The sequence below is a fragment of the Gadus morhua genome, chromosome 15 (genome assembly GCF_902167405.1).
Source record: "Gadus morhua chromosome 15, gadMor3.0, whole genome shotgun sequence".
Lineage (NCBI taxonomy): Eukaryota > Metazoa > Chordata > Actinopteri > Gadiformes > Gadidae > Gadus > Gadus morhua.
This window is the reverse complement of record NC_044062.1, coordinates 5,594,076-5,612,603: the sequence shown is the minus strand read 5'-3', so window position 1 is coordinate 5,612,603 and position 18,528 is coordinate 5,594,076. Positions and strand designations below refer to the sequence as shown.

The 18,528-nt window shown below is 44.0% G+C and overlaps 2 protein-coding genes across 5 annotated transcripts in view; one reads left to right on the top strand and one right to left on the bottom strand.

Moving 5' to 3' along the window:
* mcu (mitochondrial calcium uniporter) overlaps positions 1-10,598 on the bottom strand; it is a 52,753-nt gene extending 42,155 nt beyond the window's left edge. Inside the window, exon 1 of the mRNA XM_030379944.1 lies at positions 10,347-10,598. Coding sequence (XP_030235804.1) covers positions 10,347-10,463 — 117 coding nt within the window. The 5' untranslated portion in view covers positions 10,464-10,598. The remainder of the gene's footprint in view (positions 1-10,346) is intronic.
* Positions 10,599-14,642: 4,044 nt separating this feature from the next.
* The window catches only part of micu1 (mitochondrial calcium uptake 1), a 32,840-nt gene continuing 28,954 nt past the window's right edge, over positions 14,643-18,528 (top strand). For all 4 annotated transcript variants that reach the window (XM_030378279.1, XM_030378278.1, XM_030378277.1 and 1 more), the window contains exons 1-3: positions 14,643-14,782; positions 17,189-17,353; positions 18,234-18,441. In XM_030378279.1, coding sequence (XP_030234139.1) covers positions 17,190-17,353; positions 18,234-18,441 — 372 coding nt within the window. In that variant the 5' untranslated portion in view covers positions 14,643-14,782; position 17,189. The remainder of the gene's footprint in view (positions 14,783-17,188; positions 17,354-18,233; positions 18,442-18,528) is intronic.

The window sequence follows — 18,528 nt, the reverse complement described above, 5'->3', positions numbered from 1 at the left end:
GAGGAGCAGGGAGAGGGAACATTTGTATTCTCGGGTGCGAATGCAAATGGATCAATTCGCTTCATTAGCTCTCACCGGCTTTCCAGCAGTTGCTCAGAGATGTAAATATTTATTTATTTTTACTGTCTGGTTATTTTATTAGTTTATCGATGATGGGTATACACACAAAAAGATTGAACGAATACACACAGCACAGACCTGCTCCTGACATCTATCTACCCATCCGTGTATTTATCTATCTCTTAGCTTGCCAAGTTAGCGTGACAAAAAGAAAAGACCGTCACCTCAGTGGCTTCGAAATGACGGCTACGGTCTGAAATGAGCTCAAGGGAGTGGCTTTATCGTGCTTCTCAAGCCCTGATGTTGGCAATTAGCATTAGGCTACATGGATGTCATGCTTTACACCACAGTGCTTTGACACCATTAAGGCGCAACCCCTCTTACAAATTGCATGCTGTCTGCTCAATGATCGAGAGCAGCACTCATGGCAGTTGTTAAGCAAGAGATAGTTAGCTCCTTTTGACCACTAACAAGCCCGCATTTGGCCTTTATTTAAAACACAACAACATTAGTAAGCTCAAAGTTATAGACACGGTAAAAAGCCATTTTCACCTCTGGGACTCAGGAGTAAAGTACTGAGCCCTGTTAATCCAAAAAAAACAAAGGAACCCTCAAACCTTATTTGTTTGGCATTCACGCAGGTTCTTCAGCGACAATAAATCACGGCTGACGTACGCTTATTAACATAAGCAATTTGCTTGCCTGCCAAGAGGTGCTTTTTAGACCTTCCAGGATTGCATCGCACGTTGTTTTCCGTTGTATTTTTTTCAGACTTTTACTTAAACAGACTTTTACTTGGCTTCACATAATATAACACACTATAAGGTTGGGCATAATGCATTTTACTAAACAACTTTACCACCAAGACGGATACTATTATATTGGAAGTTCATTGATTTTCCCTTGTCCTGAGGCAATATCCACACATTGGGGGATGCTTTAGCATGTTGATTATGTAGAGTGGATTTCCCTTTAAATCAATTCTGGTGTACAGCCGTCTCACTCAGAGCACTAGATGCCAGATGATGGAGGACGTGTGTCGTGGGGTCCACGATACCCATCCACTTCTGCTGACCCGTGGAAAACATACCTGATAAATATCGTCTTCAAAGGTTATGTACAGATACCAATGGTCACCGTGCTACACAGTTACATTACTTCTTATAGAATCGTTCAGTATCATATGTTGAGTGTTTAGCCATAGATTCAAACAAAACAATCATACATTAAAGCTGAAAGTATAGGATAAGTACAAGCCTTGTATACATTTTTCTGCCTGCTTTGTTTATTTAGTCATCATTTAGTGCGGGCTGCTGAAGGACTCCCAGCACCCTTTATTGGGTGCATCGCTGCAACTTCATTGAGTCAAAAAAGATCGCTGCAACTTCATTGAGTCAAAAAAGAGACACAGTCGCGAGGATGTAAACCCTAGCCCCCCCAAAGCAGTTAACTGTTCTACTCCTCATATATAATGCCTGTGGCTATAACAAATCAAATATAACATGTCATACTACGTTTGTGTATACATATATATATATTTATATGTATATACACTGCTCAATAACCTTCACGCGGTCTTCCTATAGGGAAAGGGTCACATTGTCTCTACGGTGCTACTAAGCTGTAAAAATGACTTTTGATGGATGGCATGGAGCTCAATTGAACTCAGTACCATCTGCTGAGGCAGCAAAAAAAAAAAGGCTTCAGCCGTTCACCCTCTCACCTAACCCCCCCCCCCCCCCTCCTCCTCCTCGTCATCCACACACAATTCTTATTCAATGCATGCCTCTCTGCTCATTGATTTCCTGTAACCATAATAAAAGTTAATTAAAAGGGATTGGGCCGTACAGCACAAGGGCCGGCCTTTTGACACTAAGCACCCAAACTGCAGCAAATTGGTGCAACCTCATTATGCAGCGCATGACAGTTCCCGTAATGCCGCCAAGTAGGGATGCACCGCAATGAAAATTCTTGGCCGAAACCGAAACCGAATATACTGAAACAGTTGGCCGAAGGCCGAAACCGAATACCGAATGTGGCTCTTAATGTTTTTCATTCATTTTGCTTTAGTTTTTCACCATTGCATAAATCAAACAATTAAATGTCCTTTATAAACTTTTTTGTCTTGCTTTTCTATAAAAAAAATCACTTACAAATTTGGTACAAAATATATATTTAATACTGAACGTTTTCTAACATTCCGGCAGACATTATAGCAAGAATTTAAGAACAATGCACCTTTAAATAAATGAGTAAAACTTTTTTTTTTTTTATAAATAAATAAAAATGTGCGGTGTATTATGTTCAGCCTTTTTACTCCTGCGGCCGAAACCGAAACATTATGTTTTGGGCCATTTTCGAAACAGACATGCACGGACGGACACAAAATCACCTGAGCCACACCAACACATGATGGGAAACAAAGTGAAGAACACAAGGTTAAAAAGAAAAGGGTTGGAAATGGAGAAAAACGGAAGGCCAGTCTCCCACACATCGGCCTCAGGCGGCGACAGCCAGACATTGGCCACAGGTGTGTCTGTCTGTCACTGTTTGTCTGAGGGGACGGGGGGGGGTGTCCCCCGCGAATCCCCCCGTGTGTGTCTGGCATGGCACAGCAAGGGTCTGTGTAATTACAAGACAAACAAAGTGGGCGCAAGTAGGAACAGAGAGGTAGGGCCCTGGGGGGGGACGCCCAGAGCCTGATCCATCACGGTGAAGACCCACTTTACCATTTACGACTGTGTGCCCAGGTCACCACATCAATCATCTGTTAAATACAGATTTTCCTTTCCCCGGTAAAGGGACTATGACTGGTACCTGACTTGGTTAAGGTCCATCAACAGAGGTAAACGTGGAAGAATCCCGGTTTGTATGCTGAACATGACCTTTGCAGTACAGAGTCGTTCGGCTGATTGGACCCGTGGGTATTGTTTGAACACGTTGATGAAATGGAGTGAACAGACATGAGGACCGGGGAATCTGGCTTATTAAAATGATACAGATACAGGCATGCGTCAACACTGCTTGCGGTTACAGAGCATGCTTTTCAGCAATGGTACGCCCGGTCATATCGGCTTATTGTTGGCATGCGTCTAATCTATAACCTTTAATACCTGGCACTTTACAAGCCATTTTAGAACCTCATGCATTTTATTTCCTTTATTTATTGTTTACGGTGTTATTCCAATAGTGGGCATTTTTTCAACGTTGATTACCCCAAGAGTTCTTAAGTCAATATGAAATGGAAAAGGTCAAGCAAACACAGCCTCATAAAACCAGTCAATATTTATTTTCAAGGAATACAATGGATTAAGTTGGTCGCCCGCGGCAGTCAAACATCAGCATCATCACGGTCAGCCCTTGCCAGGGTGCAACACCCTACCAGGGAATCACCGGGACCACACTACCAAAGAGGAGCCGCACTGACCTCGGCCATATTGGTCGCAATGACCTCAATGCAGAGTGTATGTCCCGGCTCCTAGTCTGCAACGCGATGGTTAGAGGAAGTGGTTCACAGACAAACACCGCAATCTGTCCGGCAAGTCACAGAACGCAGCAGATTTGGCTTGTTGAGGAATAAGAAATGGCCTGTCTCTTTGAATCATTAGTGCAGGTAACAGGTTACTTGCTCCAAAATGTCACGCCCTCCCACCATTAGCCACACGCAAAGTCAGCGGGAGTACTGATGAACAACCAACCTTAACACAGAGGAAACCAACACCCCTTAATCAAATAATGTGTGTTTGGTTTGTCATCCCCCCCCTCTCCAAGGTCAGTGTAGGGCATGTTGAAAACGTTAATGGCTACGTATTAACATTGAAACCTGCTGATGGATAACCATAAGTGTTCCACAGTCATGGCTGCTGCAAAACGAACAACAAGGATAAATGTTTAACTGGAGTACACCCTCATTATCAGGCGAATGAGAGAGGCTGTTAGACTGAGGGAGCTTTCCAAGTAGTCTACATGTGTTATAGCGTAGTATAGTGTTATGAAGTAGAAATAAAGAAGATACAGCATCATCTGTGCTATCGAATAGAAAATTCCGACCGGGCCCTCTTAACAGGTAAAATTAGCAGTGAAATTCACGTTGAGTGAAGATGTTGCTGCGATGGGGCTGCTACAGTTCATGCCGAGCCTGGGATCTCCTCAACTCCATGGAGCTGTCCCGGGAGACGCAGACACAGCGTAATGAGTAAAGGCTCCTGCTCACACTGACAGTCTTCAAAAGGCAGAGGTGAGCCTTGGGCTGGGGGAATCCTTGCCGAAACCAAACCTGCCGCTGCTGTGTATATTCCCCTGCTTTTTAACCGGCAGCATCGATGGCAGGGCGAATTTCAATTATAGGCAAACACTACGGATCTCTGGTCGGCGCGAAAGCGAAAGATATCTCCCACGATCTGCTTCCTGTTCTGCTAACCAAGAAGAAATGAATACACAAAGCGCAGACATTTGGAAATTATGAAATGGATACGTTTAGATCAGTCAGCTTTAATGTTGCACGTCGTTCTCGGTTTTGATAACTAAGCCTGGCATTGGGGTCATGGTTGGGAAATATGGGGGTTGTGTGTGGGCACACAGAATACAAAAACCAACACTAGGGAGGCTTATAAGCCTCAGGAACAACACAAAGTATAGGTTTACAAGACAAAATAAATAATAATACAGAATCTCTTAAAATGTTCAACTTTACTTTTAAATCAGGCAAACTTTCTCAAACAGCTTTTCTCAACAAATGTATTTTGTTGCCTTTTCACTTTCAAGAAGACTTCCAAATACAATGTATGAAGAATATGAAAGAGCACAAGATTAATTTTCACTGCAAGGACGGCGCACAGAATTATTTTCAATTCTGAAACAAACACGTCATACATGAGCATTGTTTCGTGAAGCATTCGTGTAAACGGGGGAGGGGACTGAACAAAAGGGTGTCAAAAATGGGTAAAATAATTGTAATCGGGGGGCTCCTTAAGCAAATCTGTTTGCCATTGATGACTCAGCCCTTCTGATGAGGAACTGGCATTGTGGGGGATTTGTGCCTGTCGCTTGTCACTTTAGTGACGTCAAATCCCGGCTGTAATGGCTGACAGCCATTAGAGCCGGGATTTGTCGGCTCTAATGACGACCTTCAAAACCGAGCACCGTTCTCACCTACCCTCCCTCTTCCCCCACCCCCTCTTCAACCCCACTAGCCCCCGCCCAGGGACGACTTCCGACAGATGAGTGGGGCTAACCAAGCGTGCGTCCGTCCATCCATCCGTCTTCCAATCCCCACATTGGCCTAGATTAACATCCCGTTTCTGTGATAACTGGATGCCTGGCTGGTAGCACTGGGCCACACATCACCGGTGGTAAGGGGCCTAATTAGTCTCTGCAGCTGATGTAAGAGGTTCACCCTGTCATTCACAACACCGAGGAGGAGAATCCATGCCTGCGTACTAACGATGACTTTGTCAAGATGATCTTACCCCGCACCCCCACTTTGTAATAAATAGGAGCATGCAACCACCAATCTGACAATGTAGCCCTCTGAGCCATCAACGGGTTTAAGAGGGAATAAATTATGGGGGGGATTTCAGATAATAATTGTCTTATCGACAATGGCCGTGAATGCTACACACAGAGCACATTCTCAAGTGAATGTATGCTACTCCAAGTCAGCCCCTGTGAATCTTCAGGAAGTCTTCTTCTGCCTACGGGGGCCAACAGCTGGTGAGCGTGAGAAGGACTACCAGGCTCTTAGCAGGTGGCGAGGTTTGATGCAGGAGGAGACCACGGGGGGAAGGGTGAAGCTCAGACACGGGGGAGACACGGGCACGCACCGGCCTATGGTTAAGGAAACAGCCAGAAACAGGGCCCAAAGCTAGCGGTGTGAAGAGGAAATAATGAGTTGCCGCTCAAGCAGTGAATTAACGAGACAGAAACAACTTCGAGACAACTTTAGACCGTTGGTCTAAAACATTCTGCTCTTGGAGTGGGTTTAATGATGTTGGTAGAAAACTACTTGTTCCATAGCAGGTCCATTTCCTTCTTTTCTAGGCTTCCTTTCTTAGTCTTTTTTCCCCAACATTATTTTTTAAGGTCTAGACTAAAAAAGCAATTCAATGCAATTTGATGCCCATTATGCAATGACATAGAGCAGACATGCTTATATATGAAAAGTACCAGCCACCAATATTCACATATACGATCTGCGGCACTAGTCTTAGACTTTAGGAGGACAACAACCACATCGCAAAAACACGACAATCGAATTATGAAACAGGTTTTTTAGATTAACAAGGGGATGAGCGAGATACCTTTGCAACCCTACAATGATCAAAGCAATCTTGTTTATGGTTGAGGATTAGGAATCAGCCTGCTTTAGTGTGGAACCGCTGTTGATGAAAAGTCATTGTGAGCCAAACTCAACCCCACAGGTAATATTTACATTTTCTAAACTTCTCCACAATCCTCCAATCCTAACAAAAAGAACACATGTCAACTGGGTTCAGATGACATTAAAAATATGGAATAATGAAATAGTGGTCGCTCAGCGAAGCCTGTGATGGGTGGTGATTTGCTGCCATAGTAGAGCGTAAAATACCCGTCCGATCTAATAAGATTGGCTGCCACTGCATGGGCTTAGTCTATAGCCCTGTTTAACGTCAAATCAATCAGTCCACTCCTATTTAAAAGTAAAACCAGGACAAACTAATAAAGACTGCAAAAACACGGGCAGGGCGAGATGCTCTGAACTTCAATGGTTTAACAGCTTGTGGCGATGCAGCAAGGCTTTCACATTCATGCCTCATCTCGGCGGAGCGTGGATATGCACACATCGGCACACACGCAGAGGCAAACACTAAACTATTTTTCAATAATCAGAGGACTAAATAGAGATCTAGCCATTCAAAAAAGAATACCGTAATCCAATTGTTTTTTTAATTGGGGAACGCGGACACAAGGAAGTGAGAACGAAAATGTTTTCCCTTTTGATTAATATTACAATCATCTTGTTGCATAATTCTACCTGCTCTGTTCAAAACAGAACAACAACAGATTACTGCTATCTATAAACACATCAATATGCTGGTATCCCTTTTCAACTTTAACTCGGAAGTCTAGTAGGGCCTTTGTTGCAGATGAAAACATGTAAAGCAGAGAACATGGAACACATACAAGGTTGTGCAACAATCAGATGGTGGCTCATGTACACAATAATCAATCTCTTCCTGTAACTGTACACTCCGAGCCCTGAAAATATCAAACCAGTCTACTCATGAATTTCCAAGCAGTCTTCCTTTCCCTATCTCACCATCACATAAAAGTCTGTTGAATTCAATCGGCATACGCCTACCCAAGGTCGTATGAATGCATGATATGAATATTATGGGTAAAAGGTGATCACAATGTTCTTCTGATACAGTGGAGCGGAGCAGAATCGGCCACAGCAAGCGGCCTACTTGGTATGATTGGATTTCAGAATTAGTACCCAGGTCTAGGCACCAAGTCGTAAAAAAAACTGAGGCGATAAAGAAAACATTCTGACCTCTGAAATTTTACTAATCAATCACAGAGAAAGACAAGATTGCAAAAACCGTCTTCAGAGCCATGAAACAAGAAGTTGACACAGTAATCGTTAAATAACCAATATCACCCTAATTAACACAGCCAATGTAGCATGACATTTATCATGTTGTGTCACAAAGAGCTTCCATCCTTTCACTAAACTCTTGATTTACAATCAATCATGCACATCGGGCTAGTGTATTGGAATCACTCCCCCCCCCCCCCCCCCCCCTCTCACATTGTTTGATCCGGAAAACTCAGTGATAATAAAAAAATGAGGAGGCATGTGTAGACAGGTTCATCAATCATTGCAATGTCTTATCGCCTTTTCAGGGCGCAGTTGTTTTTCTTTGTAGGCTACCAACCAAGCAGACGAGCTGACGTTGGCTCTCATATGCTTATCCGGATTTAAATTAGAACCCATTGTGTTGGTGGGAGTGGAAATAATTTGTTTACCTCCGTCCTAATTGGATTAGGGGGCAGTGGCTGGTCCTGACCCCTACAGTGTCAGACTGCTGCCCGACAAATTCATTAAGGCTCCATTCTAATTAATATGTCAGTCGTAAATGCTAATAACTTAAATCTTGAGCAATAAATCCACATGAATACAATATAAAAAGGAACAAGGAAAAGTCTGCAGCTGCAGCAGCCTTCTTCTTTGAACCAAGCAGGGTATTTGAAATGTGACGGGAAACGGAAGCTGGTTGAAGCATTAAAAAAAAAAAACTGATTTATGGGGCATCTTTGCAAGTTATGTTTATTCACAATGACTCTAGCCTCCTGCCACGTCGGAAAAGGGGACCGTTTTATAAGACAGCTAGGTCAATAGTGATCAGACGCGGGTTAAATGTCTGCCCCTAGAGTCCATAATACGCGCTGCAGTCATTAAGGGAGTCGCTTAATGAGTGTGGCTTCGGGTTATGGCGTGAGCGCCGCGATAGACAAGCAGCTCCAGGTGACAAGAGGTGTCGTCTTTAAGAGTTGATGCTACAGAGCGTAGCCTAGCTTGGCTTCACTCCACCCCGCATATTTAAGGTTTAGGGCGCAAAAAACACAGATTCCAGAATTCTCCTACTGCAGAAGCTGAGCAATAAGCGAACCAGAGGCGTCTTGGCTTGACACGGGCCGCGAAACGGAGCCGCGACAGACACGCCTCGATGGGCTGTGACAAACTATATGACAGGCTAACAGAAATACAACCAAGCAGATCAAAGTTAAATAAAAAGTTATTAGCGTACGAGTCTGAAAAATACGACAAGCTCCGGTCCACCTGGTCGGATTGTTCACAATTGAAGAGGTGTGTGTGTGTGTGTGTGTGTGTGTGTGTGTGTGTGTGTGTGTGTGTGTGTGTGTGTGTGTGTGTGTGTGTGTGTGTGTGTGTGTGTGTGTGTGAAAGAACAAGAAAAAAAAAGCGATGTCAACAGGGAGGCATTCCAAATCACAGCAGTGATGTAATTATCTCCCAATGAGTAGTGAAGTGGCCTGGCCCGTCCTGCCACTCTACACTTCCTCATTCTTTTACATACTGGGCCCTAGTTTCCATCAGGCAGCAGTGAAACATCTGCTCGTTTGCATCTTAAGAGTCGGTCAGTGAGTCGGGCGGCATTCAATGATTTCACTGTATAACATAATTAGCAGCACTGCAAGAGCCATTACTGCTCCCCCAATAGGGTACGTGCGATTGTAATTCGCGTGGCTAGGTGTACGTCCACAATGGTTTGCTTAATGCCCCTAGTTTGGAGGAGAGCAGAGGAGATCCTGCGACGGGGAAACACCCTCATGGAGGGGGGAGGGCAATACCGGGCTAGCTGGCGAGTCTGACATCATCATCATGAAATTGTGGGTTCCCATGTTTCAGTGAAGGGATGTGTTTATGAAGAGCGAGTCTCTAACTGAATCTCTCTCCTCTCTTCCCCCCCCCCCCCGCCAAACAAACACACGCACACCCCTCTTTCTATAGCGACTGCACAATTTTTGAGCTCACACAGATGCACCACTTCCTACAGATACTGCAGTTCACATACTGTATGAGAGATGGCATAACATAAGAAGAACCCATCGGATTGAGGCATCTCAGAAACGACGGCGACAACCCAAAAGCGAATTAGAACTAGCATCATTATGGATTATAGTTGAACGACCGACATTAAATCAAATAATTGTTCCCCTTGCCCTAAACCCCTCGGACAATAAAAAGAGCTCCGATCGATTGCAGCTGTTCCAGATGCCCTAACAGGAAGGTGTTGCAACACTAAAAGGCAACCCCATGAAAACACACTGATCACACCACCGACAGGACAGCGATTTACAAATACGGTCATAGCTAGAAGTTGTTGAGCACATGGAAACATGAGATGTCCAGAATATGTGAGGAAGGGTGTCGGAAAGCCTCGTACAGTACACGGCGGGGCAGCGCCAGCGGGATATTACAGGGCGTCCAGAAATCGTCCCTAAAAAAAATCTGCATTGCTACTGTCGAAAATGCATTGCGCCCATTGTGAGAGTTATCAATGGAAAGATCCCGAATCGGAGCCACGTACACAGACGAACAACTGCTTTAAATGGTCTACCAGCGAAGCGAGCAAACCATACAAGAATCGAAGATCTCCGGGCTAGTTAGCCTCACTTCCTTAGCCAGCAAATACAACACACCAGAGCACCAAGGTTCCTGGCGTCCGGCGGCTCGCTGCTACACCTCTCCCACACACGCCGGGGTGGTCCTTGTGTTGACTTACCGGTCTTATGTGCTGATGGTGTCGTTGTGAAGAGACAACAAGTGCGGGGAGGCTACCTGCCACCGTTCCGCTGCTCCTGGACAAGAGGAGCATCGATCTGCACACTTTCCCTGCCATCTCTCTAGTGAAAGCTCGCTCAGAAGGCGAATGCTGCGGGCGGACCGAGACAGACCGAGGGGAAAAGGGAGGGTGGTGGGCGGGAAGCGGGGCTGGACTAGTGCTGCTTCGTACACATGCCCAGCCAGCGTTGCACCAGAATTCAAAATCAAGCCACTTTACGCCGTCAGTTCTATTAATGTTGCATTACATATGTCGCACTTTCCGGCATCGTGCCTGAAAGACAACCTACACACATTTCAGGCGTGATACATTATCTGCATTTAAGGTAAAGTCAAGTGATAGGCCGTCTTTATAAAGTAGCCTACCTAGTGGTGATAAACACGGCACGTTATGGCTCGGAGCCCATTCGGAGTTTTGAGGATATCATGTTGGATATGCACGGTGCATCAGCAATATACATTAGATAGCGACAATGACTATCTGAAATTGGCCCATCAATACACTAAGCACTTTTGTCATTAATACGATATGATACCAATATAGACTATTTGGTTCCAGTTGGAATTCAATCACCCAAAATGGAAGATATGTCTCAAAGTCCTTCAGGGCTGTAGTATACGCCTCACTAGTTGTGGCCTGTATCCAATAGTGCTCTAACTGCACCTATGCCTATTATTAGTTTGTTTCACTAGTCACTCATGTGGAGGATCACTGAGGAATAGAGGATCAAATCTAATGTGTTGATCCTCAGTAACTTTGAAAGGGTGTATTCTACCTTCTGAAATGTGCATCCACTTAAAAGGCTTTCAAAAAAAATGGCAGAAATTAGAAGCAGCAGCAGCAGTAGGGCATAATGTTTCTCATGAATAAAATATAGTGCCACGGATGTAAGCATAGTGATATAGGGCATATGGAGGATGTTTTTTCCAGTCTCCAACTGTGAGAGGGATGTTACCAAAAGTTATTTTGCATTCAAATAAGTCCCAGAAGTGTGTGAGTGACTGCCACACCTGCAACACATGTAGGTCAAAGGTGAATAGTAAACAACTCAACGGTTTTATTGCAGAAGGTTGACGAAGATATTTTGTACAGCGAATAGATTGTGCATATGTTTTACATTCATAAGCATGCCTCAGTTTAGATTTTCCGATATTATCTTTCTCAGGGACCCCATTACCTAGGACTTCCTTGCACCTCAACACACCATCGGCATCTCCGGTTCAGGTGCAGTGCAGCACACTGCGTGGGCAATGTCATTTAAATGCTAATTTCTCCCTTATTTTGTATGGACAATGACCCGACGTGGGCTCTGTGGGCTGAACAGATTTTACAGAGAAAGTGTGTCATGTTATGGCTAGCGGGGAATTCCCCTATGGCTTTGAACACACTTGTGTGAGCACTGTTTTTGCTCCATTGTCTTAGCTCCTATCAGAAGATGGAAAAAACTAGTTCGAAGCTCCATTATGAAATGGGATTCGTGCCAGGTATAACAGGATATATCGTTGGTTTGTTGCCTAACTTTATTGACTAGGCCTTCAAGTCGCCCCATTGAGCTATAAAAAGACTGGCTAGCTAGCTCACACCTGTTTCCTTAAGTATGTCTATATTCATTAGGGTGACTTAGGTGTATCTCTACTTTGTACAACAACTTGTTGTAATAGGGTTATAGCATGTCTGATTGCGTGTTTGTGTTTCTGTGGGTGTGTGTCTGTCTGTGTAGTCAAGGAACAAGCTAAGACACGGCATTTAAATTACATTCAAATATGACTGAGCCCGTACCAAAGAGTAAAATAAAGGCCACACCCAAACCATCCCTCACTCTGCTGTTGAGATGAGGTGATTCCCATTCTGCACACAAATATGATCCAGCCGAATAAACTACTTTGGTTAGAGTTGTGTGTTCATATATGCATGTATATAAAGGCCCTCATACACACACACACACACACACACACACACACACACACACACACACACACACACACACACACACACACACACACACACACACACACACACACACACACACACACACACACATAAACACAGTCACACACACATACACACACACAGTCACACACATACACACAGTCACACAGTCATACATTCACATACATACTGATATGAAATGCAGGAATTTTGTCTGTCAAGTAAACATACTTCTTCATATGCAAGGTCAGGGCTTCACCGGAGCCACGTGTCATCATTAAACTCAGCTACTGCCAATCTATCACATTTCACTGCAGCTTCCCCCCCCACACATATACAGCCTCAACACTTATATAGCTGCTCATGCAAACGCCACTCCCTGCTGTAAAACCAGCAGGCCAGCATAGCTCCCATATGAATTTACAAATGTTTGCTTAATGAAGCAATCCAGACCGAGATAGGCTGACTTGAAAAGATTTACGTATAGTCCAGAGAAGTAGAGAAGTAATGGCATAGTGGTGTATATACTGGTACCATGCGAGGTGAAGCAAGACTTTTCTTATCTCATTTACCCACCTTTCACAACGGCAAGGCGGTGCCCGCGGCTTCGCAACCTGTTTACAAAGGAAGTCTCTGAGTGGTAACACATTCAGCAGCACTAGTTCAACCCAACCCCTCCATGCGACAGGCCTAACCAGTTCTCGTTGCTCGCTTACTAACAAGCCTTGCCTATGAGGCTCCGCAGTGGTGGAACACCAGGTAGAAGCAAGGAATGTACTGTTAGAGTCAGAGTAAATCGCTAGGGCCAGAAGGCAGGGTTATTCTATTCGAAGTTGCACTAGCAATGGCTCAATATTGAACACCATGGCTGGTGTTTTAATATATGTATATTTTATCTGTTGTTACTTTATTTATTCCTATTTCCGCCCTTATTTGGGATAATGTGTAATCATTCTGCTCATGTATGCATTTGTTGCTTGCCATGTCAGAAAGCATTCCACTGTTTAGAATGACCCAAATAAAAACGTAATTACACATTACTTTCCTCTACTTTATGCCTGATTTCCATTCTAGGATTAATTAAGTACTATTTTATCTTATCTTCAATTATTGGAGGGTAACGAGTTAACGGAGGGAAACAAGTTGGTAAAAGATGGTAAAATTACTGAACCAAATCATGTAATTATAATTATAAAATGTATTATGATGAAGATAAAGCATGGAGTTGGATAGAAGAAGCGAGGGTAAAATTAGGTCAAAAAGCTCACGAACAATAGGGGTAAACCGTTTACCACAGTTTGTCGCCTTTTTTTTTGGCAATATGTCACTTGACAGCAGTTAGAAACACAGCAGTACAAACAAAAACCACAAAAAATTATTGATTCGGTTTTATGAAACAGTTATTGATTTAGACCAAATCTCAAAATAAAGAGGTCAAAGTTCCCTTTATAAGTACATTAAATCATAAATGTACTTATCACACATTCTCAGCCGATAACCAGTTTCTCTGTTTTAATACATTTCCATCCAAAAATCAATATGCATCTTTGCATTTATCCACTAACAAGCTGCCACAAGTATTCCACCAATGAGTAGTGAAGTTAAAAAGTAATTCTTGTCAGTACATTTTAAGAAGCAAATGCCAATCTATATGTTGTAAGAAATACTGTCATTTCAAGAGATGCTGCAGGAAACAAATACAGATGGTTATTCATAACATGATTTTACTCACTGGCATTCCCTGTTGACTAATTACACGTCACATAATTCACTGTCCATAACTGTCCACTGTCTTCATCATAAATTCACCACAGGGAGCGCACTACCAACAGATTAACAAGTCTGAGCAATAAAAATCGGTGCAGTTTAAAATGAAATTAAATATTCTTACCAAATCAACACAGATATACCAAATCTTTGAAGACAATGCTAATACAAATACATACAATTGAATGATTTAAAGGCATGTTAGGAATGGGTGAGAGTATATGACTTATGGGCGTGGATGAAAAAAGACTAGAGATAAAGAATAAAGCCAAATAATGATGATAGGCCCAATGGTGAAATCAAAGTGAGGCCGCTGTTACTGTTAGAATCACCATCACTTGACTGTCCCTCATACTTATTGTAGCTCTGTTTGGGCTTTTATGATTGTGAGAACACAAGTATACTTGACCGCCTAACTTTTAACACATAATTAATAAACTGCATTTAAATGTTCACTTGTTATAAATAATATGCATGTGCTTATAGTGTGCCAGTCCCACTGCCTATGGCCACACCCAACCCAGGCACTTTATGCAGAAAGGGGCGTTTTCAGGGGGCGGGGCTTATTCTGTAACACGGAACTGTTGTTTTGGACTCGTCGTTGAAGAGCGAAAAGAAGAAAACGCATCTTCTGTCACTTCGAAGAAACTCTATTTTTTGTTGAACCTATTGTCATAAACGTGAGTAACCCACGCCATGCGTATATACGACTGCTCATGCGATTTTATGATGTACGAAATGACCTCCTCTCTTCTCACAGTTATCACGGAGTGGTTGCTTCGCTTGCTAGCAGGCTAACATCTGCGATGGTCTTAAATATTTGTATGACATGTCCTGCCAGGCATGTAATGCTCTGTATTTACCCAAAGCGAGGCAGACACCCGAGTCAACTACATACAATATATGTGTTAGAATACTGTGCATGTATAGGTCCATCATACAGCAGCGTGTGCTGATGTGTTACCAGGTCGGTCCTCAAAGAATATAACGATAGACAAAGTGAGTCCTGGCTTTGGCATCTCTCACATTGTTATTGTGAACACTTGGTAGAAGCATACGATATCCGGTGGGGACATACAAGGCATATTTTGCAATGTAGTGTGTTGCAGGAGTGTGTGTCTCTATATGTTGTCAGCCCAGCAGATGTTGGGGGGGGGGGGGGGGGGGGGGGGAGCATGTTGGTATCCCCCTAGTCTATTGCATACAGTCGTCAAACTTCTAGTTGAAGTTGTATGCAAAGTTTGTTTAGGACTGCATGTCCCGAATGTCAGATATTTCCGCAGGTTTCTTTATGTATCACTCAACGCCTACTACAAACCCCTCACGTACCAGCTTAATGCTACCAGTTACGTTTTCATATGAATGAGGATTACTACAGATTAGAAAGCTCCCCCTCCATCTAGAATGTGTTATGGTTGTTGTATTATTATTGGAGGCTGCATGATAGTGTATTATTACTGTGTCTGCGGTTTGACTCCCAGGTGACATGTCTTGTGGTTATTATTGGTGGCAGGATGATAGTGTTAGGCTAGGTGTCTGACTTCCATCAGACGTTATGGGTTCAAACAAAAATGGTTCCTGTCTATTTGTAGGCTGTTGGAAAAATGCCTGACCCCATACTCACTATTCCATCTATCAGAGAATTCAAAGCCTTTGAATAAAACCATATGATAATTGACTTGCAAACTTTAGGTTAAGCTTTCTGGTTAAGATGTCTGCAGCGGCTACCTGTCTTATGAATGATCTCTCCTAATTAAAAGCTAATCATGTGAAGTTGCTCTTGAGAATTTGGGATTGTAGCCGCCTGACCAATGAACATTATAGATAATGGTGTTGAACCTATAGGTTGACATGTGGCTTTTCATTGTGGACATCCATTACATTTCCCAAACTCCATGGACTCCGTGTTGAAACGTTTTGGTGGGCTGATGGGCAAAAATTTGTGCTTTCAGTTGAAAACAACACCAGAAATGATTTTCCCTGGAACAGACAGTTGAAATCCCCCATCAGCTGGAAATGAATGGGTTCAGTACAAAGCTTGCTAGAAGATAATGAATCCCACTCTCTAGACATGTTTCTGAACCCCAGTTGTTATACTCCATGCAATAGAGCTGTCTCCGCGCAATAGTGTAGGATGCATTGTGTTGTATCGATTGTACATATCCTAATAATTTATTTTGTTTAGGTTGTGCACATTGATTTTATGCTGCACAGAGCGAAGCCTTCCAAACTGACTGACACCTCCGTTAAACGATAGAGATTTGATGGTTATGTTGCCAAACTTGCTCCTGAAACACCCCTTATCGTTAAATGTTGTAGACAGAAATGCAGACACTGTAAATGTCAGATGTAGAACTGTTTCGATTTCTAGCTTGAACGCCTGAAGAAAGTTCCTAGTGATTTCAGTCCATTCGGTTGATGTCAAAACTTCAGTTATAGGCCTCGGTCTGTGACTTTGGAAAGATTGAAAGAAGGGAGTGCGTATTCAAGCACGTTCAGTCCCATACTCAGGAGACCTCCTTAGTCCCTTTTGCCACGGAACACTGAATGTTCCCAATTAGCAATGTTGTTTTTGCATGTTTATCTTGCTGATTAAATTGGGGAAGACTCTCCTAATAGCCACATGTAATATTGATGGGTAATACAAGGTTACTCCATCATTCTTTTTTTTGTGAGAATGATGGAGCTCCTCTTTCTCTAAGTCTGGAAATCAACAGACTATGAAGGCAGCAGCCCACTTATTTCCTAATCACTCGGTTGTGGCACTAATGAATTACATCACTGTCTTTATAAGAATTCAAGTTTTGGTGGCAGGGCACACACGTTTATTTATTTTGGGTTGTTTCTAGAGGTGTCTCCCGTGGGAAAGGCAGATCTTCAGAAAAATAAAAATAGTTTGGCTCCTTTACAGCAGAACCACCCGTGCTAGAGTTTAGTTCTAACATTCTAACAAAATGTTGAACATTGTTGCAGCATTTCTACGACCTCTCGCAAGCTCTATCATCTACTGCCTGAGGATGAATAGAAGTGCCTACCCCTTATCTTGACTGATGCTCGGTTTCCATGGGCTGTCACTCTACTCACAGGATGTTCCGCTTGCGGGCGCTTTCGGCGGCCTCTGTGGGCCTGGCCCTGATGTCTCGGCGCTACCACAGTGGGCCGGTGCGGACCCAGGGCCGACGGAGGCTGATACTGGCAGCCCTGGCTGGGGTCACAGGGATATCGGCCAGCACAGGACTGCTCTGGACAAGGTATGAAGGCACCCGATTCGGCTCCTTTCACTAGCAATTGGGGGGAGACGGATGGTTGTTCACATTTTCTTCCAATACGCACACACTTACACACTGAAACACACACACACACACACACACACACACACACACACACACACACACACACACACACACCCATACACATACACACAAGACTCACTTCCTGTCCTACTTTGAAATTCACAAACCTTTATTTGCTGTCCGCTACATTGGGGTTGGTCATGAAATGCTGAGCCACTGCCCCTATGCAGCGTTGCTTTGTGATGATCCACACTCTATCACAGAGGAATCGGGTGTTAATTTAACTTGCAGCCACTGCACAAATGGTGTCAGGATGAGGTGAGAGTTCTTCAAAGACACAGTGACGGTGTGTACAGGCCGCTGTGCGATGGATGGCACCTCCTGGACGTCTTGACACCGCTGAGGAGAGAACGTTCCCTGCCTCGTTTTCCCTCAGTGTCTCGTAAAACTGAATTATATGGCCTCAAACCTGCAATCTCCGAGAAGTCATCTTAATTCTTATAACGGCAATTTTCAGTCCGGACAGTTGGCCCGAGGTAGATGGCCAAACGTACAACATGACACAGCAGAAAAGAAACACAGCGCTCCTTTACTGTCGTTCCATTTGCTCATCTTCCCCTCCAACCTCATCATCGCTTTTTATCACCTTCTCTCTACTCCCTCTTCTCAGCGAGGCATCCAGGCTTTTACACACTTTTCCCCCCCCCCTTACGGCTCTGGGGCCAAACAGAGAAATGTATATCCCCATGTACCCATTAACCTCTTCGGTCCCTGGGGACACGGACACCCTGTTGTCAGCGTAAGTGACACCGAGCGTCTCTGTGGTCTGACACCCAAGGGCGTACGCGGACGCCGGCCCGTCGGTCCGTCACGCCGAGGGGGCGGAGCCTGAGGCCGAGGAGTTCCCCAAGGACGCCGAATCGGACGTGGAGTCGGACAAGTCCGTGGAGGCCACCAGTGGAGAGGAGGAGGGAGGGGAGGAGGAGGGCGGCGCCGGTGGCGAGGGGAAGAAAAAGAAGGTTCGCTCTGGATTCCGCGACCGCAAGGTAATCAATAGGCAATCAACATGAGGCGGTTCCGTCGCCTGCTGTTTAATTTATCTCCACAATGTATTTTATCGATTTTTTTCATAA